The sequence below is a fragment of the Pipra filicauda genome, unplaced genomic scaffold (assembly GCF_003945595.2).
Source record: "Pipra filicauda isolate LSUMZ 115617 unplaced genomic scaffold, ASM394559v2 scaffold852_size119209_pilon, whole genome shotgun sequence".
NCBI lineage: Eukaryota > Metazoa > Chordata > Aves > Passeriformes > Pipridae > Pipra > Pipra filicauda.
The window spans coordinates 72,087-95,988 of record NW_024105034.1 but is presented as its reverse complement, the minus strand read 5'-3'; the positions used below and the strand labels follow the sequence as shown (position 1 = coordinate 95,988).

General features: G+C 48.6%; 3 protein-coding genes across 3 annotated transcripts in view; 2 read left to right on the top strand and 1 right to left on the bottom strand.

The window, feature by feature from the left end:
• Nucleotides 1-1,076: 1,076 nt before the first annotated feature.
• LOC113983202 (guanylyl cyclase-activating protein 1-like) lies at nucleotides 1,077-15,184 on the bottom strand. Its single transcript, XM_027712103.2, has 6 exons — nucleotides 15,119-15,184; nucleotides 14,062-14,162; nucleotides 11,588-11,903; nucleotides 5,317-5,466; nucleotides 3,531-3,621; nucleotides 1,077-2,542 (listed from the first exon to the last, which is right to left on the bottom strand). Exons 3-6 carry the CDS (start codon nucleotides 11,783-11,785, stop codon nucleotides 2,415-2,417), a joined length of 567 nt encoding a protein of 188 aa, XP_027567904.1. The 5' UTR covers nucleotides 11,786-11,903; nucleotides 14,062-14,162; nucleotides 15,119-15,184; the 3' UTR covers nucleotides 1,077-2,414.
• LOC113983201 (acrosin-like) lies at nucleotides 6,820-9,635 on the top strand. Its single transcript, XM_027712099.2, has 5 exons — nucleotides 6,820-6,969; nucleotides 7,149-7,391; nucleotides 7,579-7,844; nucleotides 8,283-8,416; nucleotides 9,021-9,635. Exons 1-5 carry the CDS (start codon nucleotides 6,899-6,901, stop codon nucleotides 9,462-9,464), a joined length of 1,158 nt encoding a protein of 385 aa, XP_027567900.1. The 5' UTR covers nucleotides 6,820-6,898; the 3' UTR covers nucleotides 9,465-9,635.
• A 320-nt stretch (nucleotides 15,185-15,504) lies between the features above and the next one.
• GOLGB1 (golgin B1) overlaps nucleotides 15,505-23,902 on the top strand; it is a 36,578-nt gene continuing 28,180 nt past the window's right edge. Inside the window, exons 1-5 of the mRNA XM_039390648.1 lie at nucleotides 15,505-15,585; nucleotides 18,659-18,792; nucleotides 20,874-20,970; nucleotides 21,585-21,737; nucleotides 22,058-22,210. Coding sequence (XP_039246582.1) covers nucleotides 20,881-20,970; nucleotides 21,585-21,737; nucleotides 22,058-22,210 — 396 coding nt within the window. The 5' untranslated portion in view covers nucleotides 15,505-15,585; nucleotides 18,659-18,792; nucleotides 20,874-20,880. The remainder of the gene's footprint in view (nucleotides 15,586-18,658; nucleotides 18,793-20,873; nucleotides 20,971-21,584; nucleotides 21,738-22,057; nucleotides 22,211-23,902) is intronic.

The following is a 23,902-nucleotide window of genomic DNA, read 5'->3' as shown; positions in this document are numbered from 1 at the left end:
AGTTGAGATAAGGACTGGAGGAGGTCATTCACCCATTACCATCACAGACAAAACAGACCTGACTTGGAGAAATTAACGGAATTTATTACCAATCAAAATCACACTAGGATAATGAGAAGCAAAACAAATCTTAAAAACACCTTCCCCCCCACCTCTTCCTCCTTCCCAGGCTTAACTTTATTCCTGATTCTCTCCCTCCTCCCCGCCAGCAGTGCAGGGATATGGAAATGGAGGTTATGGTCAGTTCATGTTGCTGCTTCCCCCTCAGGGAGGGGAGTCCTTGCCCTGCTGCAGCATGGAGTCCCTCTCAGAGGACACAGTCCTCCATGAACTTGCCCAACATGAGTCCTTCCCATGGGCTGTGGTTCTTTGTGAGCTGCTCCAGTGCAGGGTCTTTCCTGCAGGTTCCATCCTTCAGGAACTGCTCCAGTGTGGGTCCTTCCACAGCATGAGTCCTTCCACAGGGTGAGTCCTTCAGGAACGGCTCCAGTGTGGGCCCTTCCATGGGGTCAGTCCTTTAGAACTGTCCCAGCATGTGTTTCTCTCCACAGGCCCTGCCAGGACCCTGCTCCAGTGTGGCCTAACCACTGGATCACAGCCTCCTTCAGCATCCACCTGCTCTGACATGGGGCTCTTCCATGGGCTGCAGGTGGATTTCTGCTCCCCTGTGGACCTCCATGGGCTGCAGGAGGACAACCTGCTTCACCATGGGCTGCACCATTGGCTGCAGGGGAATCTCAGCTCCAGCACATTTGACAGCATCTCTTCCCCTTCCTTCTTCACTGACTTTTGTGTCTGCAGAGCTATTCCTCTCACATATTCTCACTCCTCTCTTCTCTGGCTGCAATTGCTTCTGCCCAATAACTTTTTTCCTTCTTAAATACCTTATCCCCAGGGTGTCACTGCCATCTCTGCTGGGCTCAGCCTTGGCCAGCGGTGGGTCCATCCTGGAGACAGCTGCCATTGGCTCTGCTGGACAAGGGGGAAACTTCTGGCAGCTTCTCACAGAAGCCACTCCTGTAGGCACCCACCCCACCCCCCGCAGCCAAAAGGTGGCCACGCAAACCCAACACACATATGAACATCACAGAAGCTTAAATATGAGCAAGAGTAAGTCCAGTCTAAAGTCTGCAAGTTCTTCCTCCTGCACAGGAAAAACATGCCAGCTGTGGCATAGGCACTCAGCTGAACTTTTCCTGCATTCTTCTTTCCTTCTGGTTCTCTCTCTGAAGTCAAAGGAGCTTCTGATCATGACCTTATCTAATGTCAGTGAACAAGACACTTTGCTGAGGTTCTATCCATGCTGCATCACTCTTCCCATCCTGTACAGAGAGCCCCTTGTGGCAGCACAGAGTATTAACTTCGCTCTGGCATTCACATGAACAGCAGGATTCACAAGTCACCTTGCTGAGATGTTTGTGTTGATTAGGTTGTCTCCTCAAGACCAAAATAAAACACCAATGAAGAACATGTGAAGCAACAAGATCATCTTCACATACTTCATTTATCATAGAGTCATAGAATGGTTTGGGTTGGAAGGGACCTCAAAGATCATCTAGTTCCAACCCTATGCCATTGACAGGGATGCCACTCACTAGTTCAGGTTGCTCCAAGCCCTGTTCAACCTGGCCTTGAACACTTTCAGGGATTCAGTTGTATGGGAAGAGAATAAGCAGGGCAACAAGTGTATAAAAGATTTGATCTCTCAAGTAATGCTTTGGGAAACTGAGCAGCATATTTTCTCTGGTTACAGAAGCTGCTCCAGACTGTTGACTTGTTTGGTAGAGTTCTTTGATCACAGAAAGCTCAAACATCTGCATTACTGACAGTGCAGCTGGGACAGATTTGTCACTATCAGACTGGTTTTTCTTCCAGTTCCTGTGATCTTATGACTAAAACTACTCCTGTAGAGACTACCAAATAGAAGCACATCTGGTATGGACAACCATGCTGGTGTTTATGAACCAATGTCATGACAAGAGCAGCACAAATTACATTCTTTTGACAGTTCTCTACGTTGATAACAGTTTGAAGCTCTTCTTTTGTACATGTCATCATCCAGTTCTGCTAGTGTTCTTCACAAACTTGGCATTACCTTCAGTCCATTGCAAAGTGACAATCTGGGACACAGAATAAGGAGGAAATTTGTGCCCTGAAATTTGGCCTTTAAATTTTAGGAAGTCAAGTCAAATACTGACACGCAGATCCAGTTTTCTGAACCTGTCCTGCATTTACGTGGCTAAGCGTCAGTATTTGTACAGGAACGTGCACTCAGATAAAAATTTAGCAGTGTCTTTCTGTTCCTACTTCCATATTCATATTTATGGAAATTTTGTTTTAAAAAATGGTGTCTCTCCTTCCTTGTGTTTCTATACCCTTCTGTCTATAGGCACAGCATTTTCTCTCAGCTTGATTTATATACTATGCCGACGGTTGTTGATCATGGCCACAATGTGAGACAGGTCCAAACTTTTCATCATAACCTGCATGAACTCCTCGTCTTTCCTTGCTCCCTCCACAAATTCATCCAGAGAAAGTTCACCTGTGTCAGACACAAACAAAAGGCATCAGAATCCACATTTGACAGGAAAGGAGTACAGCAATCTAACCTTAGACACCACTTACTATACAGGCACTGTTCTAAAGCACTGAGGCCTCAGAGAGTCTTAAGTGTTATGAAACTTAACCTTCCTTTTTTCCTGTAGAAAGGAAGGGATACATAAGAAAGAACAGTAGAAGTGTGTGGCTAAGGAGTGGGATCATAGGATCCTATAAATAAGGCTGGATTATCCACCTCCTTTTTGGCCCAACCTGTCATAGTCATAACCTGTCCTATACTTGCTGGTTTTCATGGATAAAAGAAGTGATAGAGGGAGGCTCTGACGGGCAGAAATATATTTTCTGTCCTAGGCCAAAAAGCCCTTGTGCAGGGAAGTAGCTCAGCAGAGTTATTCTGGAATAAGAAAAGAGCCTGTTAGGAGGTCATGAGTACCTGAAGTAGTAAGGAAAGAAATATCTCTCAGGGCCGTACAGTGACTACAGTGGTGTTGATCACCTTTTGACTGAGCACCTCATGTGATTGCTGTACTGCCTGCAATAGACCCAGTGAAGAAACTCTGAACTTCAACATTAAATTCCAGTTCTCCCTTTCCCTGCTGAAATACGTAGGAACAGCTGGGGCCATTTGTTAATATTTCCCACTTCTAACTGGCATAAGCTACACAGCAACATATAAAAAGGAAACAAAACAAAACAAAACAAAACACCACTCCAAAACCCCAGTACCAAACTCATGCGAACAGAACACAGATGACACTCAGCACAGGGAACAAATCTGGACATATTGATTATGTATGATGCAAGGAGAAAAATGCCTCTTGATTAATGGAGAATGGATTACTGGCTGAGAATGCATATAAAAAGAAAATATGAAATGAAGAGGTATAAAGTTCAATCAAGAAAGGAAGACATGGATGTTTCTCTGTAGAACAGAGACTATCTGAGCTGGATGGCAAAGGCAGGAATCTTACCATCTCCATTCACATCAATCCTGTCAAAGACTCGGTTGGTGAACTCTTCTGCACTAGTTTCATGGTCACCACCATTAATAGCTCGAATAGCCTAAAATGAAAGAGCAAGAAGAAGAGTGTGCCTAATGGCTCCAAGAATGATAGTGAGGATTCCATTGCAGCAAGTTAGCATAGATTCAGAATAAGACAGTCATGCCTGGCACTTTCCCTGTACAAATGAACCAGAATCAAAGGAAAACACAACACAAATCATCAGGCCTTATGGCTGGCACTTAATGGTGCAAAGGGAGGATGGTTCTGGAGCATGGAATGAGCAGCAAAACCCAGAGGATCACCCTAAGTCTGCTTAGGTACAGTTTAGGTACTACAGAAATGGCAGAATCAGGATCCACCTGACTGATCCACTTTGGCCCAGTTGGTGACCCTGTGGCCCACCAAACCCCAGGAACACTGTCAAACACCCTCTGCATTTGACATTATGAAATTCCTTTGTTATGCTGTGGTCATTTATTTCTACTCTTGCTTTCCCAATTTCCATTTATATACTGCTTCCTGTGTGGCTGGCTTCTCCTGAAAGCTCATTAGAAATTAATTTTTGGCTTGAGAAAGGTAAAACATTATCCACTACTGTTTACTACAATTCTTCTTATTTTATAACTACATAGAACACAGTTCTCTTTGCTTTCCATGCCTAATTATCTTGTTTGTTTAAGGATGTCAATGAAATATGTGATTCCAGAGCCTTTATACTGATTTCTAAGACTATTCATTTTCTAATTTTGATATTTGATAATTTTCTTCATTCTTTTTCAAATGCTATTTTACTAAAATCAGGAATCACCTCAGCAACTTCCTAAGGCTGCCAAAAAAAACACTGAACTACACTCACAAAATTCAAAGGGCAATAAATTGCTTGCCACCAATTGTTGCCTATGGGACTTGTTTCTTAAGAGCTCTATGTTAACTACTGCTATCTGTTGCTTCACTGTAATGTCTGAGTATTTCTATTGCAAGCTATTACTAGGAGGCTGTATATTATTAGTCACTGATTTTGGTTTGGTCTCTTTGATACCCAGCACTAAAATGCATATCCAGATGAGAATGCATTACTAACATCTTAGTGCCTTTCTTTGTGGACAGCTTAGGCTTCAAATCTTTATCGAATCAATTTCCTGACCTTTCATATTCAGAAATGTAATTTATTTGGGGTCTGTAATTTATTTGAATCTTTCTGCATCTTGGTAATTTCCCACTGTCTACAAAATAATCCGAACTTGCAGCATAATTAATTCTGAGATATTCATAGTGATCTTAATACCAGTAGTTCCAACTCTGTCAGAGTAGCTATTCGTATACAATCCTTTCCATTCACAATCATTCTTCTTCAAGTTGTTTGCCGGTGTCAGATATGGTTTTTTGCATTTATATTTAGGAGCTGGTTCTAAAAAACAAACTGGGAGTAACTCTCCGACTTCTCATGGGTAAAAGGACATGTGAAGGACACATTGCAGAGATGGCAACTGACAGCTGGAGTCTGAAACCTTGGAAAGTCCAATTTAGGTGCTAGGTAGCTAAAACAATTTTATGCTTAGCTATGCTGCAACATATGCTGTGGTGGTAGAGTCTGTCTGCTTATTGCATTACGGGATGGTGGGGAATTCTGCTCAAAGAAAGGATGATGTTAAAGATCTCACCCATGATGATCCATATGGGGAACAGAAAAGTGTTACTTGTGTGATTTTGTCTTTAAGGAAAGAGGAAAGAACACAGCCCCCTAGAGATTCACCTTAATAATGTTGAGCAGTTCATGGCGATCGATGCAGCCATTGCCATCTACATCATAGAGCTTGAAATACCACCGCAACTTCTGCTCCATCTTCCCTCGGAGAACAAGGCTGAGGGCAGCCACATATTCCATGAAGTCAATATACCCATCCTGGGAGAAAACAAAAACCGAACTGTGACAGGAATAAACTGAGGGAGTTACAGCTCTGCAACTGTTTCACTGTTTATTGCTCCTTAGGTTCACAACTGAAAGAGAAAGGCAAACAAATGGCACACGGACTTGGACTTAGGAAAAAGCTTTAGTGCAACACACATATATTCAATTCCTCCAGCCAATAAATACCTGGATTCCTAAAGTTATGATTTATTGCATATCTAGGCTCCTCTCTTCTCACCACCCGCAGTGGAGGAACCTACCACTCCTCATGGCCAGTGTGAACAAACCCCCCTCTGTCCACTAAAGCTGACTGCCTTTGGTCTGCTGGGAGAGAACACTGAGCCCTGGCTGCAAGTTTCCTCTGCTAGTCTGCTCTGCCTTTGTGGGAAACTATACTATTTCACTAAGCCATAGATCTCCATCCTCTGGGAAATAAAATGATTAGGGATGTTTTTTAAAATACAGAGAATATGATTTGATCAGTGGAAAAATTGTCTGTATTTAGGTTTTCAACACTCCATTTCTTGATTCTACAAAGGAACTCAAAAAGCCCTTATTTCTTCTGTAAGGAAAAATGCCAGACAGTAAAGGTTTGTAAGCCTTAGATTTAACACTAAAATTTGAAGTGGTTAAAAACAAACTACAAATAAAACACTTATCTCCATCAAAGATTCCAAATAACTACTTCAAGAAATTACAGCAAAAAAATGAAACTTTCATTTATTGAGGTATTGGAATAAAGTCAGATGCCTTTCTGGAATGGATGTAAATAAACATATGTAAAAGGAGAATGTAGTGAACTAGCAGTGCACTACTGTTTTACAGCAAGGCTCACAACATTTAAAATATTCACTCAGGGTGGGAAGAAGGGCATGACAGGCTGAGAGAGTTGGGGCTGGTCAGCCTGGAGAAGACTCCATGGAGAACTTAGAGCCCCTTCCAGTACCCAAGGGGGGCTTAAAAGAAGGCTGGAGAGGAACTTTGGACAAGAGCATGTAGTGACAGGACAAGGGGGAAATGGCCTTAAGCAGAAGGAGTGCAAATTTAGATCAGATGTTAGGAAGGAATTCTTGGCTGGGAGGGTGGGCAGGCCCTGGCACAGGTGGCCAGAGAAGCTGTGGCTGCCCCTGGATCCCTGGAAGTGTCCAAGGCCAGGTTGGACGGGGCTTGGAGCAACCTGGGCCGGTGGGAGGTGTCCCTGCCCATGGCAGGGGGTGGCACTGGGTGGTTGTTGAAGTCCCTTCCCACCCAAACCATTCCCTGGCTCTGTGACTCGGTGTCCCTCCCTGCCATGCCCAGCACACGGAACCGGCCCCTCTGTGACATCAGCCCCGGGCCGGGGGCACTGTGGGTGCTGTGGGCACAACGCTGGTGGCTGTGCTGGATGTGACCCCCGGTCCTGGCACTGCCACGTGCGCTGGCACCCATGGCTTGGCTGTGGCTCCTGGTCCTGCTGGCCCTGGCCGGGCCCGTGGGTGCCACCTGGGACACTTGCGAGTCAGTGGCCCTGGGACGTGGGAGGGAGCTCGGGAACACTGGGGGGGTTCCCAGCAGAACGGGGGCACAGACGTGCCCTCGGGGGTCCCTGGCCCTGCTGCCCCTCAGCGCAGTGTGGGGGGGACAACAGGGGACCTGAGCGGCCCCTGGGCAGGGCAGTGATGGCTTTGTGCTTCCAGAGGGACCTGCGGGCTCCGGCCCATGGCTTCCGACCACAACTCCCTGATTCCCGACTACGGCCCCGTGGCTTTGGCCGACGGCACGTCCCGCGTCGTGGGGGGCACCGGTGTCCAGCCGGGGGCCTGGCCTGGCATCGTCAGCATCCAGGCCACCTGGAAGAATGGCACGTGGCACATGTGCTCGGGTGTCCTCCTCAGCTTCCAGTGGGTCCTCACGGTCGCCCACTGCTTCATCAGGGCCGGGTAAGGAGGGGCAGGGACAGGGATGTCCCCACAGCTCGGGCACGTGCCCAGGTCACAGCACCACGTGCTGCTCCCGTCCGGCTCTTTCCTCTCTGCTTCCCTCTCTCCCTTGGGAAGCAGAAGGCTGGGAAGCTGCCACAGTCCGTGGCTCTGCTCCCTCTCACCCCTCTCTCCACCTCCTCCCCAGGGACGTCTACCGGTGGGACGTGGTGATCGGGGCCACGGATCTGACTCAGCCGGGCCCCAAGGCCAAGGTGAGGCACATCCAGAGGCTCCTGGTGCACCAGCACTACGTGGCTGCCACGGCAAGGAACGACATTGCCCTGCTGGAGCTGGACCGGCCCGTGGAGTGCAGTGACTACATCCAGCTGGGCTGTGTGCCCGACACCTCGGTGAGGGTCTCGGACCTGAAATCCTGCTACATCGCGGGATGGAGTTTCGCCACACCAGGAGGTGAGGCCCTACAAGGACATGTGCCCTGAGGGTGCAATGGGCACCCCATGGACATGGGCTGGGCACCCCAGGGACATGGGCTGGGCACAGCCACAGTCCAGCTGTGGCTGCAGGACATCAGCAGGGCCAGGTCTCGGAGCAGCCTGGGCTGGGGGAAGGGGTCCCTGCCCAGAGGGGGGGGTGGCACTGGATGAGCTTTAAGGTCCCTTCCACCCAAACCATTCTGTGACTCCCTGAAGACTGTGGAGAGATGGGCCTGGCCCCTTCCCCAGAGCCAACAGCAGGGACACAGGGGACAGTGTCACTCCAGGGGCAAAGCCAGTTCTGGGGAAGGGGTTCATCACAAGGCAGGGGAGGGGATGGGCACTGAGCTGCTGGAGGCTCATTGGCCCTCATCTGGAGGCTCATTTCCATCTGTTCCTACAACTCCTGGACCAGATGTGGTGCTGCAGGAGGCCAAGGTCCACCTCATGGACACAGAGCTCTGCAACAGCAGCCGGTGGTACGGGGGGGCCGTGCACCCCGAAAACCTGTGTGCTGGGTACCCGCAGGGCGGCATCGACACCTGCCAGGTGGGAGCGTGGCACCAGTCCCTCAGACCTGCCAGCACAGGGACCCCCTGACCCCAAACATGGCACGGGCTGGGCCTGGGTCCCCTCGGGTCCCCATCACTGCCAGGGCTGCCCTGTCCCATGTCCCCTATCCCAGGGCTGCCCTGTCCCATGTCCCCTATCCCAGGGCTGCCCTGTCCCGTGTCCCCTATCCCAGGGCTGCCCTGTCCCGTGTCCCCTATCCCAGGGCTGCCCTGTCCCATGTCCCCCTCCCAGGGCTGCCCTGTCCCATGTCCCCTATCCCAGGGCTGCCCTCCCCTTCCCCATGTCCTGCCCCGTGTCCTTGTCCCCAAGGCCTGGCTCTGCCCACAAAGCCCATCCAGTGCTCCTGGCAGCCCCGAGCTGCAGATGTGACCCTGGATCATCCATCCTCTGCACATCTGGGACCACTGTGCAGAGATGGGACAGCCCCCAGCCTGCTCCCAGCCGAGGCTCTGGAGGCTCCAGCCCCCAGGCAGAGCCTCCCCATGCTGGGAATGTGGCTCTGGCAGGGGCTGGGAGAGAGGAGCCAGCCCTGCTGCTGCAGCAGCCCCCCACAAACCCTGAGCCCTCTCTCCTGCCACAGGGGGACAGCGGGGGTCCCCTCATCTGTAAGGACAACAGAGCTGACTACTTCTGGCTGGTGGGGCTGAGCAGCTGGGGAAGAGGCTGTGACAAAGCCAGGCACCCCGGGATCTACACCTCCACTCAGCACTTCTACAACTGGATCCTGGTCCAGACGGGCCTGAGCCCAGCAGAAAGAGCCGGTCCAGAACCAGAGCCAGCCATCACCTCGACCCCCGAGCAGTATCTGAGGCCAGTGACAGAGCCAGACATCAGCCTGACCCCTGAGCAGCATCTGAGGCCAGCGCCAGAGCCAGACATCAGCTTGACCCCCAAGCACAGCCAGAGACCGGCACCGACCTCCTCGGCCTCATTAATGCCCACGGCATTCCCACTCCTCATCCTGGTGCAATTCCTGAACCTGCTGCAGGACTTCCTGCCTTTCCTGAAGGACAAAAAGGCTTAAGCAGCGGGATGAGCGGGATCCAGGGCTACAGTGGCCACGGCCATTTCCTGCTGGGCCAAAGGTAGCCTTGGGGCCAGAGGCTGCTCCGTCCTGCCCACGCTGCTCCGCTGCACCCACACCGATGCTGACGTGACCAAGGTGCTGAAATAAAGTTCCTGTGTTCCTCATTAACTGTGTTTTCAGCCCTGCTCAGTGCACCCATGGGCTGGGAAAGTCCCTGCTCTGTCTGTCAGTCTGCTGGGCTGTTCACATTCGTTCTTCAGCCTGGAGAAGGCTCCAGGGAGATCTCAGTGCCCCTTCCAGGGCCTAAGAGGGGTTTAATAAAGGGGGAGAATGGCTTTTTGCATGAGCAGGTCATGATAGGACAAGAAGGAATGTTTTTAATCTAACAGAGGGGAGATTTGGAATACATTTTGGGAAGGAGTTGTTACTCGGTGAGGGGGCAGGCCCTGGCACAGGTTGCCCAGAGAAGCTGTGGCTGCCCCATCCCTGGAAGTGTCCAAGGCCGGATTGGATGGGGCTTGGAGCAACCTGGTTTAGTGGAAAATGTCCCTGCCCATGGCAGGGAGGTTGGAATGAGATGATCTTTAAGGTCCCTTCCAACTCAAACTGTTCTATAATTCTATGGTTGCAATTTATAAAATCAGTCTATTGAAAATTTATCCTCTTTGTCTTCAGCACAGTTCTCAGAATCTGAAGGTCCAGAGAGCAGATGATTCCATCCATCATGTCTGTATTACTACAGGCTGGATCTTCCTCTGGGTGCTCTTGTTCATAAAAGAAGCTAAAGGAGCTTAGATTAAATGACTAATAACAGACTAAGGTTAACTGACTGATGTAGGTCCATCCCCACTAGCTGCCATGCTCTTTCTTCATTCCTCTTGAGATCACTATCACTTTATTTAGATGATAGCCTTTTATCTTTTCTGACCAAGAGTCTTCTTAAAACATTGTTTACCACATAATGCAGGGCTCACAGGAGAACTCTGGAATGCACAACAATCCTTGCAAAAATTTTCAAGTCCTTAAAGATTTAAAGAAATAAGAGAGGTAAAGTGAAAGACTTGTGCAAAATCTGTAAAGATTTTACTTTTGTTTATGAAACTGCTTCTTATCACAATCACTATCCTGGGCACAGAGGACTTTGGGATGAGAAAGGATATTCTTTGAGATCTGTAGTCATTTCCAGTCATTATGCTCACTACAAGACCTCAGCTATCCTAATGGAGCCTGGCTGCTCCTCTCTTTAATTTTGTAGTATTCCTTAGCATTCCTTAACTCCTTATGCTGTCTCACATGTCCAAACTAACATTCTTTGCTCAGTGCCTGGGCTTTCCTTCTTCAAGACTGATCCCGTGATTTCCCACCTGGTTCACATGCCTCGTGACTGGATCCTCCCTGGCTCCATTCCAGAACCGTGGAGCAGAGAGCAAAGCTGAATTTTCCCAAAGACAGATTTCTTTGTTATTGAGATTACAGGCCTGCAAGCATAGGCTGAGGTATATACAGATTAAAAGCATGCAAAAGTGAGGGCCATTGCATGCTTAAAGGAATTATGGGGGCTACTGCTTGTTACCAGTGGTCACCTATCACAGAGAGGAACACGACCCACCCCTCGCTCCTGTTCCACACAGCACAGCTGGCACCCAGGAGAGCCACAGAGGTTGTCTGCCCATGCACTGCTCGTTTGGCTGCCAAATGCCCGGAAATTACTTCTCTGTCAATGCTATAATGACTTCTATTCTGTCTGATTCCTGTGGTCTCTACAATCTCATACAGATATATTTTTGAATAATAAGAACATGTAAGAAAAAGTATAATGAAATTAGCACTGTGATAGCCAAACAAGGCCAAGTCAAATAATACGCAATAAGAAATTCTCAAAATTCAAAGATGAACTTGCAAAAGGTAAGTAGTAATCAGGTATTATTACCTATGGTTATGTTATCTATGTCATTATCTACGCACATTCATTTGCTCCTTGCATTTAGCTACTTTAATTAGCATCCCTCAGCAGCTTTCCACACCAATGTTTCTGAGAGAGAAGTGAGGACTCTAAAAGTGCAGGAGTTGGTTCACTTCCAAGCAGCACGAGACAGTTATTTCCTTGCTGGAGAACTCACCTTGTTCATATCAAATGTGCGGAACATCTGCTCAATGTACCTATTGGCCTCCGGATCGAGCCCTCGAAGCCCAAAGAACTGCTTAAATTCATGCTCTGTCAGCTGTCCAGAAGGACACTCCGTCATGAACTTCTTGTACCAGTGGTGGATCTCAACAGCCTGTAGGTCATCCACTGTGGAGCTGCTGTTGTTTCCCATGAGTGTCTGTGGTCAGCAGAATGATGCTACAGGAGTGATCCTCTTCCTCCCGCGGCTCTCACAGCACTGCCTGTCTGCTCCTGTCCACGTTCAACAGTTATGGGAGGGATCTAACTTTCTGCAAGCCAATTATAAACATTAATCCTCTTAGAGGCTGGTCTACAAATCAGAAAGTTTCAATGATACAAACAGTCTTCTTAGAATGGATGCAAGATAATCTAGTAAATCACTGCTATTTCAGGAGCTAAACCAGAAAGGGTGAGAAGGTTAATCAGACACTGGCATCGGGAGCTATACTGGTTTGGTAGACTACCCTGTTTTTAACCTTGATATAATTATACATGAAGATAAGAGGAAATGGCTATGAGATGTGGGATGTGAGGTTAAGTAAGGATCTACTCCTCTAACTGGATTTGATAGTGTGTTTTCTCAAACAGACACGTTGAATAACTGGGTGAGTAGGACCAGAAGGTGTTACGGAAGTGGCCCAGTACAAGAGTGAGGCTATGTGGGGAAAACCTCACCTCCACGAAGTGGCACAGAGGAACAGTGGCAGGTGGGGGAATCCTAGTAATGCCCTAGCCTGGCTAATCCCAGAATCACCACAGACCTGCAGTCAACCCAAGAAAGGTTCATCTGCACAAAGCAGTAGGAACAAAGAGAGACAACCACAGGCTGGGGACCAAATAACCCCGTAGGAGAAATGAAGGCCCTGTCCCAGCTCCTTCTAAGTCTGTCCCAGGGGAGCCATCAGCCCCATGGGCCTAGAGATGACACCGTCATGGTGAGTGAACAGAAGTTGTCAGAATACCTTACAGACCAAGTGGGTACTGCCTGGGGCATGGAAAACATGGTGCAGGGGAAGAGCATCTGTGGATTTATTGCACAAGACTCACAATGGGATGTTTAGGGGAGGAAGGAAAGGTGGGAAAAGGAATGGGTCTAGGCAGTTTGGGGATGAACAAGCACGGGAAAATGGAGGGAAAGTGGATACAAGAGGTTTGTTGTATGTGGAATGGTGTTGGTCAGTACGAATGCCTAGCCATACCCTGTGCTGAATCAGCACAGTCTTTCCTGTCTTCTAACATTTCTACCTCTTTTTTTCTGTCTGCACAGCGCTGTGCTCTGGACATATGTGTGCATGGGGATTTGAGTGCCCACAACTGGACTGAGTGAGACTATGTCAGTCTATGATCACCAGTGACATCAAGCCAGACTAGCCAGCCCATAGATCAAGTGTTTTGGGAATCAGGTGCGTGTATGTCTTTGTTAGTGAGACCACTGGAGTAGCTGACTATTGGAAGGACCAGGGGTCCAGCCCAACAGCTGGAGAGACTGAAGGGGTGGGGTTGAGGGAGATCCACTTGCCTGTGTGTTTCTCTGTGCAGGAGACAGAGAGCTGCACGCTGTGGGCCTCTGGAGGGACCCCCAGTGTACATGTCTGTTGGTATGTTGGGGTGTGCAAGGGAACATGTACCAGCAACTGAGGTGGGGACGTGCGCCTTGAGTGTCTGGTATGTCCATGTGCCAGCAGCTGGAGAGACCAGGCATCGAGAGCCAGCTGCTGGGGAGGCTGGATGTCTAAGCCCACCTGCCGTGTGTATTTGCCACTGACAGATCTTCACAGAATCACAGAATGGTCTGGGTTGCAAGAGACCTTAAAGGCCGTCTGATGCCACTCCCTGCCATGGGCAGGGGCACCTTCCACTGAAGCAGGTAGAGTCAAGTAGCAGAGGGGGAGAATCCCCTCCCTTGACCTGCTGCCATGTTTCTTTTGATGGAGCCCAGGATACAGTGGGCTCCCTGGGCTGTGAGCACACTTTGCTGGTCCATATTCAGTTTTGCATTCACCAAGACCCCCAAGTCCTTCTCCACTGGGGAGGACTGCTTTCGATCCACTCGTCACCCACCTGTACCTGTGTTTGGGATTGCCCCAGTCCAGGTGCAGGACCTTGCCCTTGGCCTTGTTGAACTTCATGAGGTTGGCACGAGCCCTTCTCTCTACCCTGTCCAGGTCCTTCTGGGTGCCCCATCCCTTCCCTCTACAGTATCAACCACACTACTTTAAATATACACTTAAAGCCAAAATTTATTTTTAGTATAATAGAAATTTTAACAGTCTAGTTCATGAGTCATTATTAATTACAGTAATCAAAAAAAAAATAATGTAGGCCAAGTACTTATATACAAGAAAAAAGTTGCACTAGTAGCAATAATCAAATTAAAATTGCAACACACCTGCCTTGTTTCTGTGCTTTTTCTGGTGTTACACTCACCTGCCTGCTGCTCCTCTGGGTATTAAGATCTGTGGTTCCCTCGGACGCTTGCAGGGGGGATGGGAATGTCATGGCAAGTTGTTAGCATCCAGAGTCCTTCACTGGAGGAATGTGATGTTCTTGTTAATGGTTTCCTCATCCTCTCTTCTTTTTGTCATTTTTCCCTTTCCCTTCCACTTAGACTCATGCATGCACGTGTTAGAGTTGGAAATATCTCATTCTACCTAGAATAACTGCTTGTTATGACTAGCTATCTAGGACCACGGTTGTACCACACAGAGATAAATAAGCAAAATAAACTAGCCATAGTTTATTTTGACATTAGAGGAATTGCTCTCACAGCTGAACCAAGAGAACAAAGCTGCAGGAAGGGTGTGAAAAATTCAGACGCCTGTCAAGCCTTGTCCTGAGGCCTTGTGAACTCAGAACAGAGCCTGTGGCCGTTCAGGAATACGGGTGCATCCAAATGCACACACCAACACGTGATGGGGATGGTCAGAGGAGAGGGAACTGGGCTGCTCAGGCTTCATGAACTCTTGCCTTACACCTGGCTGGGGGCACCCTCTGGGACCAGTGCAGACCAGGAGATGAATGGATGGAGAGTTCTGAACAAAATGACTCAAAGAAAACAAAAAACTGGACAGGAGCTGGCAGTATGTACATCCCCACCAGTGTGGGCAGCAGGGGAGGGGGATTCTGTCCCTCTGCTCTGCTCTTGTGAGACCTCCCCTGCAGAGCTGCTCCAGCCCTGGGAACAACAGCAGGAGGACGTGGAGCTGCTGGAGAGAGTCCAGAGGAGGTCCCGGAGCTGCTGCCAGGGCTGGAGCCCCTCTGCTCTGGAGCCAGGCTGGGAGAGCTGGGGGGGTTCCCTGGAGAAGAGAAGGCTCCACGGAGACCTTACTGCAGCCTTTCCGTACGGAGAGGGAGCTTAGAAGACAAAAATCTTTTTCTGCCAAGGGCTGTAATGCCCTACAAGGGACAACTGTGCACGAGGGCAGGTTTGCACTGGGTACATTCACAAGTGCCCAAGGCCAGGCTGCACGAGGCTTGGAGCTACCTAGTGTAGTGGGACACGTCCCCGCCAATGGCAGAGGGTGGGACTGGATGATCTTTAGGGTCTGTTTCGCCCAAACCAGTCCGTGACCGGGCCCCGCCTCGGGCGTTCCCAGCACCGAACTGCCGGGCCCCGCCCCCGACCGGCCCCGCCCCCGACCGGCCCCGCCCCCGACCGGCCCCGCCCCCGACCGGAACCCGCGGCTGATTGGCCGCTGCTTTGCTATTGGGCGGGGCCCCAAGGCCTCCTCGGATTGGTGACTTTGTGCCATGTTGCAGGACAACGATGGCATCGCGGCTGCGGCTCCGTCGCGATTGGCTGACGGTCACGTCCATCTTTCAAGTTCCGCAGGTGATTGGTCACTGTCCCTCCGGGGCGGAAGCGGCGGCGTGTTCCGGTGCTGAGGTGGCGGCGGGAGCGGAGTGGCGGCGGCGGGGCCAGTGGCGGCTCCGAGCTGCGCCGTGCGGCAGGTCAGTGCCTCCTTTCGGTGCCGTCCCCCCGCCGTGTGCGGCCCACGGGCTCCGCCGCCCGGCTCTCGGCGGCGTTCTCGGGCCGCGCTCCTTCCGTGGCCTTGCGGGGCCGGGGCGGGTCCGCAGCTCCCTGGGGCCCGGGCCGTGAAGAGCAGCGGGTCGGGCCTGTCCTCTCCCTCCGGGCTTTGCGGGCCGGCCCGGCCCCCCCCGCCGCTGGGACACTGCCGGCGGTGCCCGCCGGTACCGGGAGCGCAGCCCGGCCGGGGCAGGTTCCCGCCTCACGAGGCCCGCCGGAGGCGTTGTCCGGTACGTCTGCGGGGCTGCCGGGGCCCCTCGGCGCTGCCCGCCCCACGCGGGGCAGGAGCCGCCACTCCCGGGGCCACGCACGGCGCTCCAGAGCTCCCCGCCGGTCCTGGGCTCTGTCGGAGCCCCTGTGCACAGTGTGAGACGTTTGGTCCAGGGCTTGTGTACAGCAGCACTGCCTTCAATGCCTGTTTGATTTGTTCAGAAAAAGGAAATGCAAGGAATTAACTTCATTTATGTGTAATAACCTTAGAATAGAATAAATTAGGGAAAAACACTTCAAGTCTTTCCCTGCTGTTGCTGGTACCTGGGGATAGAAAGGCTTGATTTATGCCCAGCTTACTGTGGGCTGTGCTGACACTTCCAGTGGGCTGAGGCTGTTTGAGGCAGGACGAGAAATGTATTTCAGAGGAAAGGAGCCTCTTCCAGATCACTGCTGGTAGTCCCAGTGTTCAAAGTAAAGTCGCCCCAGGGAAAGTTCATTAGTCATAGGAATGGTGAGCAAAAGGTTATTTTCAATTACAGCCAGAATGCAGAGGATCCTGGCTCACATCCTGAGCATAGTGGGGGTCCCTGTGCTCTGCTGTTCACTGCAGGGGTGGGAATCCACACCCCAGTGAGAACCTGGGAGAGCCCTGGTCTTGTCTCTGAGAGCTGCACTGTTTGCTTTATTGGGGCGAGGCAGTGGAACTCTGACTAACCTCTGTCTTTCTGTGTTTGTCTACTTGTGTTTGTGGGGACACTGGCCAGCATTATATAACACCAGGATATTCCTGCCACAAGTCCTTGAGGCATAGGACAGCCACCACCCTGTGTGCAGACTGTTGGCTTTGGGACAGAATTTAAAGCTGTATTATACTTGTTCCTGGATTTGTTCTCAGGAAGGGTTTGAAGAAGGCTGAGCCAAGCTCTTTACAGTGGTGTGTGGTGTCAGGATGAGAGAGCATGAGCTGAGACACAGGATGTTCCCCGATTGTCAGGAGATGCTTTTTCACTGTGTGGGTCACTGAGCTCTGGCACAGGTTGTCCAGGGAGCCTCTGTTGTGGAGCCTTTGTCCTTGGAGATATTCAGAAGCTGCCAGCACAATGGTCTTGGGCAGCTGGCTCTGGGCAGCCCCTTTGAGCAGGGAGCTTGGACCAGATGACCTCCTAACTTCACCCATTCTGGGGTTCTGTGATAAGATCCTCCATGAGCCTTTTATTTGTTGTCCTTCACTGAATTTTCTCCAACAGGTTCCCCCCTCTTTTGTTCTGGGGGGCCCAGGACTGCACACAGTACTCCAGACATGGCCTCACCAGTGCTCAGGAGAGGAAGGACCAGGTTCCTCCTGGTATGCAGCCCAGGATGCTGCTGGCCTTTGCCGTGAGGGTGCATTGATGGCTTAGGGTCGGTTGCCCTTCTCTGCAGAGTTGCTTTCCAGGGATGTTTCTGAGGGATCCAGAGCAGTGGCCCATGTATGCCCATGTTTTCCCTGTTTGCTATAAACAGCAAACCTGTTGCTGTTCATAGAATTGTAGAATCAATTTTTGTTCCCCATTCACATTCCTTGTCCTATTCAGCTGAGCTCAGAATATAATTTAAAAATGAGTTCAAAAGACGTGAATCTCTAAGACTTGAGTTCAGGTTATTAAAGTCCAGGTCTGTGCAAATAGCTGCAGGCAGGCCTCAGTTCCTCTGTTTGCATTTTGAGGAGGCCATCTATGAGCCAGACCCAGCAAGGCTTATTAGCTTGAGTGCAGTATCAGGTTAATGCAGCCAACTTGGACAAAGGCCAAGGAGTATTTTCTCAACATAATCCAGGTGTGCATGCTTGACATTGTGATACCTGCAGCATGTGGACAGGTGCTGAGCCCCATCCCTATTCCTGGTTACAGTGGATGTTTGCAGATGCCTAAATTCTGGTTTTCTTTTTCCATATTTCTAATATCACTTCTTATCATTCTTCAAGTGGTTCTCTCAGTCCCAACTGCATATTGTTAATTTGTAACTTTAAGAAGCTGTGGCCTAATATGCAGTTAGAAGATCAAATCCATCCTATTCAGATGTGGGTGACAGTCAGAAAGAGGCATTTTTGCATTTGGGTGGTTGTTTTCTAAAATACGCCACGGCCAAGACAGCAGGTTCAGTGCCTTGTTGGGGCATCGTGGGAGTGATGGTTTACAAAACTGTAAATACTTTATTATTCTTATAATGAACCAGACATTCCAGGTCTCTAAATGAGTCTCTGGTATTACCAGGTTGGTGAGCAGTTGATGTTGACAGAAGAAATCTCCCTGGCAGGAACTGTAAAGATGTATTATTCTGGAATTCCATGCCTCAGTCTTGCCCAGGGCCGGCTGAGAAGTGAGCAAAGCACCAGTACTTGTTTCACTGGCTGTTGTGTTGGTGCAAAATATGGACAATCCTGGTGTTCTGACTGTGCTTCTGGAGGAGTTGCATCCCCTAGAGCTCTTTGCAGGAGTCTGTCTGAGCTTGGTTTCTTGCTGCACATCTTTTTGCTTCACTAACTGCTGCTTGAGCATTTCATTCCATCAGCTAAAGAGACACAGCTCATGCCCTTCAGTGTGAGAAACCAGCACATGTCTCTGCAAGAACAGGAGAATCCAGGTTCCCAAACAGAGCAGACTTTTCACTAATTGTGCCTATTGCAAGTGACCGACTGTAACAATCCTGGAGTGTACTGTGTAGGGTGAAGGATGGGCTTATTTCTTTACTATTGGATAATTTATTTCCCTTTTTTTGTTCTTTTTCTCTTCTCTCTCCATCAAGAGTCTTAGTTCATGCAAACTGTCAGTATCCAAGAGATAAAAAAGAATGGCATGAAGGACCTGTGTGTGACTACTCTGCTTTGGATACCTCCTTACTACTGAGCAGACCTGGGAGCTCCTGGGAGCCTAAAGCAGGTTGGTGTTGTCATAGGTGTTCACATGTGCTTTTGTGCTATTGATGCTCTTATGTGCATTGTGGCATTTTCTACTTCTGCAAAATCAGGTGGTTAGAAGGCGTGACTGCTACAGAAAAGCAATGCTCTGCTCCTCTCCATTGTCAGTATTTCCCACTTTTGAGTTGCAGTCTAAGAGTAAAGATTTGCTTACTGAGACAAAGGGGGTCAGGAATGTGCAGATCAGTGTAGCCAGCTTTGGAAGCTGCCTTCTAGGCATCTTGTCATATTAAAAGATTCCATTTGATGGAGGTAATTGTAATAATGTAAACTTGATCTTATGGCTAATGTGAGCTTGTCTGGCATCAGCTTGCACTACTGGAGCTTCTGTATTTGTGCAAATGATTTTGCCATTTACAGGCATGAACAGAATCTGTAGTCTTTCTGTTAAGAGATGTCAAGTGTCACATGTGACCTTCATAGAACACTAGAATGATGATTCTGTGATTCTTAAGGGACTTTGGGAGTTCAGTTGGTCAAATCCTTTGCTCTTAGCATGTCTAACGTCAGTCAGATTGGGTTGCTATGAGTCTAATCCAGTATTTTTAACATCTTCCCTGTGCATTTTTTTCCTGATTGAAGTTGCTTATGCTGCAGCTTGTGTCCTCTGCCTCATGTCCATCTGCTGTGGGCCTCATAAGCAGTGTATGGCACTGTCTTTAGGTACCTCAGAGGTGGCTGTGGGGAAGGAGGAGCTGTATCCACTCCTCATCTGCCTTTCTCAGGGCTGAGAGAGCATTCTGAGCTCTCTCAGCCCAGCATTCTGAGACTCCCTATGCCCAGTAACCCAACTCCCAGTCATCCTGGGGGCTTTTTGCTGTCCTTGATTCAGTTTGTCCCTGTCATTTTTGTGTATCAGGGAGCTTGAAAGTGAGCCCTGTGCTTGAAATGTAGTCTTACAGGTGCTGAATAGAAAGGAGTAGTTGCTTTCCTGAACCTGCTGCCTGCAGTCCTACCAATGCAGCTCAGGGCACAGCTGAGCTTTGCTGTGAGTGTGCTGCTGGCTCGTGCCCAGCTTGGCCACCAGCACCTCGAGCTTGTCTTGTGCAACACAGTTGTGCAGCCAACTGCTCCACAGCCTGTACAGCTCACACACTTCTCCCATCCCAGGTGTAGGGCTCTGTATTTGCCTTTTCTGAACTTCACTGTGTTTCTATCCATCTGTTTCTCCAGCCTGTCAAGATCCTTCTGATTGGCAGGTCTATACTTTGACTTATCAACTGCTCCTTAGAACTTGGTGAATTTATTGAGGTGGTTTGCATCCCGCTGTCTTGGTTAATAATGGAGAATTTAATCTGTTGCTCTCCCCAAAATGACAAGTTATGTGTTGCTGGCTGGTACTGCTGCATATTTTTTCATTCTTCACTTCCACTTGCTAGATCAGTTTGGCTCCTGAATTTCAAGGAAAGGAAAGAAGGTATGCTGAGCATACACAGCCAGGGAATGTATGCTCTCTCCAGACTGTTTCCCCGTGTCAAGGTCCTGTCCTGTCACATATGTGATGTGCAGAGGTCTCATCATCTCTCTAATGCAACACACTTGCATCTGCTTAGCAAACATCAGGGCTGAGTTCATCATTCCCACTACTTATTAGCAGAAAGCTTCTTCTGGGTACTTACAGGCCACGTTTGACCTGTAAAGAAGCGACTTCATTTAAGAATCACCCTTCTTTTGAGTAAACGGGACAGATCATGGTTCTATAATGTCATTGATAAGAAAGATCAAAATGAACTATGAGGATGACTTGACATCTGGTATAAAAATGTATTTTTCAATCATACATGTAGAGAGTTATGTATCCTTATGTATCCTGACACCAGCACATCCTCTTCTTTTATGTTCAGAGAATCTGGCTGCTTTTGTTAATGGAATTGTTTTTTTGTTCCTGAGGTTTCACTTTGGCTTTTATCTCTTGGCAATGGAGACATATTCCCTGCAAGCCTGGTCACTGCTGTAACATTAGAGACCAGTGTGGAGAGAGCTTATTCTTTTTAGCAATTTTGACTACCTGTAGCTGTATTCTGACTCTTGGTTTTGTTTTAGGCTGAAGATGCTGAGCCGTTTGTCAGGTTTAGCAAGTACTGTTTTACAAGAGCTGTCAGGGGAGGATGGAGATGCAGTTACTGAACCCTCCAGTGCTGTAAGTACAGTGCTATCTAAAGACTTTCAGTTTTAACTGACAGTTTGGGGAGTGTGATTCATTAGACTGCGGTGAGAACTGCCTTCTGCTTCTTCCTTGCTGGCTAGACTGAGCTGTCATTTCCACTGCTCTTCCTATATTCCTCAGCTCTTAAGTCAGCACTTCTGTGAGGCAGACCATAACCTCTCCAGTTTCCATATCTCAAGGTGATCCTAGAAAACAACCTAGAATTATGATGAAGAAAGACTTTTAAGAGTACTAGCGACTGTGTGTAGCAGCAAGGGGAGCTCTGCGTGACTGGGTGACAGCAGAAGGCCTTATGTCTATGCTGCCCTTTGGTATTGAGACAGTGGACAGTGTGTGAGGGTGCCCTCGTTTCAGATCTGCTCCAAACTGTGGTGGTCAGCAAGGTACTCTTTGTTTTTGTGTATTGGTTCATGGTACCCTGAGCTTTCCTCCTGGTTTCACCTAACTGTACAGTCCTACGGGCTCCATGAAGTGCCTGCAGGGACCAGAGTGCAGTGTTTAGGAGTGGAGCTGAAGGTATCATTTGGATGCTGTGCTGCAAGCTGTTCATAGTTTTTTGCTTCAGAGCACTTGTTTCACTGTTTCAGGTACAAGCTTTGGAGCCAGAAGCAGAAAACATGGAGGAGGCACCTGAGGAGCTGTTGGAGCGCCTGGCCCAAACAGAAAAGCTGGTTGTTCAGCTGAAGGATTTGATCCGAGAAAAGGATGCTCTGCTCCAGCAAAAAGAAACTGTACTCAAGGTATCATTTCCTCCTCTGGGGACCAAGAGTAAAATACTGCTTCAGCCTTCTTTGCAAGCCAGTCTCTGGTTTCTTTTGAACTCTGTCCCCTGGGTGCTCTGTCCTTGAGAAGAGGTGCTGGGGTAGAAGCTACGATTTTGATCTGTGTAGTGTTTCAGAACAAATTTGTTTTGTGGATGTGTTTTAAATGGTGCTGTTACTGCCGAGGTAGGGCTGGATGGAGAATGACAGACTTGCAAGTCGTGTAACTTCTCAAAGTGGTGCATCCTGGGTGACAGCAGGAGGCTGAGGTGCAGTCACTTTGTGTCCTTCTCTTACAGGAAGAGCGAGAGGCTGCGGATGCGAAGCTGATGAAACTTAAACTTCAGGCCAAAGCCAAAGTGGCCACTCTGAACAAACGCATCGAGGAGCTGACAGGGAAAGGATCACCATTGCCTACACAGGCCTTAGCAGAAGAGCAGGAGCATCCCAAGGTCAGGAGAACAGGGCCACTTAAAAGCTGGAGCTTCTACTGATAACCTGGTGCTGCTGATGTTTCAGGTCCCAGTGAGCCAGCAGGTCCTATTTGTCTTGTTAGTAAGATGTTCCTGGTTCCAGCAGGGATGTCTGTGCCTATGCTGTAAGGAGCTGATCTGTCCAGCTTCCTTGTACTGCAGATGCCCTTGCAATGCTCAGTTTGATCTCCTTAAGGGCATGGGCCAGTTTCCCTTGCATAACTTTGGTAATCCATTGTAGCCAAGGTCTTTTCCTGCAGGAATTGTGTGTCTGTCTGAGCTGTGAGTTCCAGTGTTAACTGTTATGTGAGTATAGCAAAGGAGTACAAGAACCAGGAGGTCTTTAAAACTAAAAGGCAATAACTTAAATATTAAAAAAAATACATATGAATATATTTTCCAGCCATGTAACTTCTTCAGCCACCACAAAGTTTTATGGTTGACAAGCCATGATTGTGTAACCCTAGATAAAAACTGAGGAGAACCGAGACATTAAAGAAGCTGTAAGCTACTAGCTAGAAGCTCCCATTGGAGCTGGTAGTTTTTGAAAACTTAACTGTCTGCTGACCACATAGTTTTCTTTAAAAAGTTAGTAATATTAAGCAATGGAAATGGGATAGAAGTCCAAAGAGAATGCAAGACATCAGATGATGTTCATTAAACAAGAGAAGATAAAGGTTATTTCAGACACTGAAAAAAAAATAAAAATATTATAGGAAACATTAAAAGGTGAGTGTGAGAGGTGTCAGGTGAGAGGTGACTACCAGTGGAGTGAAGATTGGTTCTATGACTTGTGATGACTATTTTTGATTGAGAGCATCATAAAAATCATAGAAATGTGCTACTGTAATTCATTTCACAATGCCATCTTGAGAATCTTTCTTAATGCAAAGCACCATTTGGTTTTCATACATGAAGAGTTGGAGGATCTTGAGGATTGTCTTAATATAAAAATAAAGCCAAATTTAACAAGTGCCCAGTCAAGCACTTGTGATGTCCTGCCTCTGTATCCTGCGAGGCCACGAGCCACGTTTCCTGGCTGCAGAGGCCATGGAGGCCATGGAGGCTGTTCAGCTGTGTCACTTGGCATTGCTCTCCTGCTGCTGAGGCTCTTTTTTAGCTTGTCCATGTGCAGCGTGTGTGTTACAGCTGTGTGCTCTACGGTACTTTGTGCAGACTTGCTGTTGAGGACTGGCGAGTGCTCTTGCTTCAAAATTCAAATTTATCAGTTGAAGAACATGTATGTTCTGCTCACTTGAAATCAGGAGAGAAATTCCGAGAGCAGCAAAAGACTTTCTGTTCTCCTGTGATGTTGAGAGCTGCACTTACGAGACATTCGAATATCTTGGTTGTTTAGTCAGCTAGTGTCAGAGAGGAAACGTTTCATTCTACAATTGTATGAGGAAGGTGAGCACCAAGAAAGTGAGAGAGCTGTTAAAGTGAAAGGATAGTGCAGGTGAATGGATGAATGTAAATTAGCCATTAAGAAAAATGGCCTTTTAATTAGAGGAATGAGGTCTTGAGACAGTCTCCAGTGGACATGGTATGGGCCAGAGCCTTATTTGGTTTGAGTTAGAACATAGTTTGAGTGAAATCATATTAGGGCAGTTACCTGCAATATTATGTATTTGACCCAGAAAGCATTTTCTAGATTCTTTCTTGTAAGGTTAG

Excerpts from the sequence above, each read along its gene's own strand:
- LOC113983202 (XM_027712103.2), bottom strand. The coding sequence starts at position 11,785 with ATGGGAAACAACAGCAGCTCCACAGTGGATGACCTACAGGCTGTTGAG. Across the intron at positions 5,467-11,587 it reads GCACATTTGATATGAACAAG|GATGGGTATATTGACTTCAT; the intron begins GTGAGTTCTCCA and ends GTTTTCTCCCAG. Across the intron at positions 3,622-5,316 it reads AACTGCTCAACATTATTAAG|GCTATTCGAGCTATTAATGG; the intron begins GTGAATCTCTAG and ends CTTTCATTTTAG.
- LOC113983201 (XM_027712099.2), top strand. The coding sequence starts at position 6,899 with ATGGCTTGGCTGTGGCTCCTGGTCCTGCTGGCCCTGGCCGGGCCCGTG. Across the intron at positions 6,970-7,148 it reads GCCACCTGGGACACTTGCGA|AGGGACCTGCGGGCTCCGGC; the intron begins GTCAGTGGCCCT and ends TTGTGCTTCCAG. Across the intron at positions 8,417-9,020 it reads GCGGCATCGACACCTGCCAG|GGGGACAGCGGGGGTCCCCT; the intron begins GTGGGAGCGTGG and ends CTCCTGCCACAG.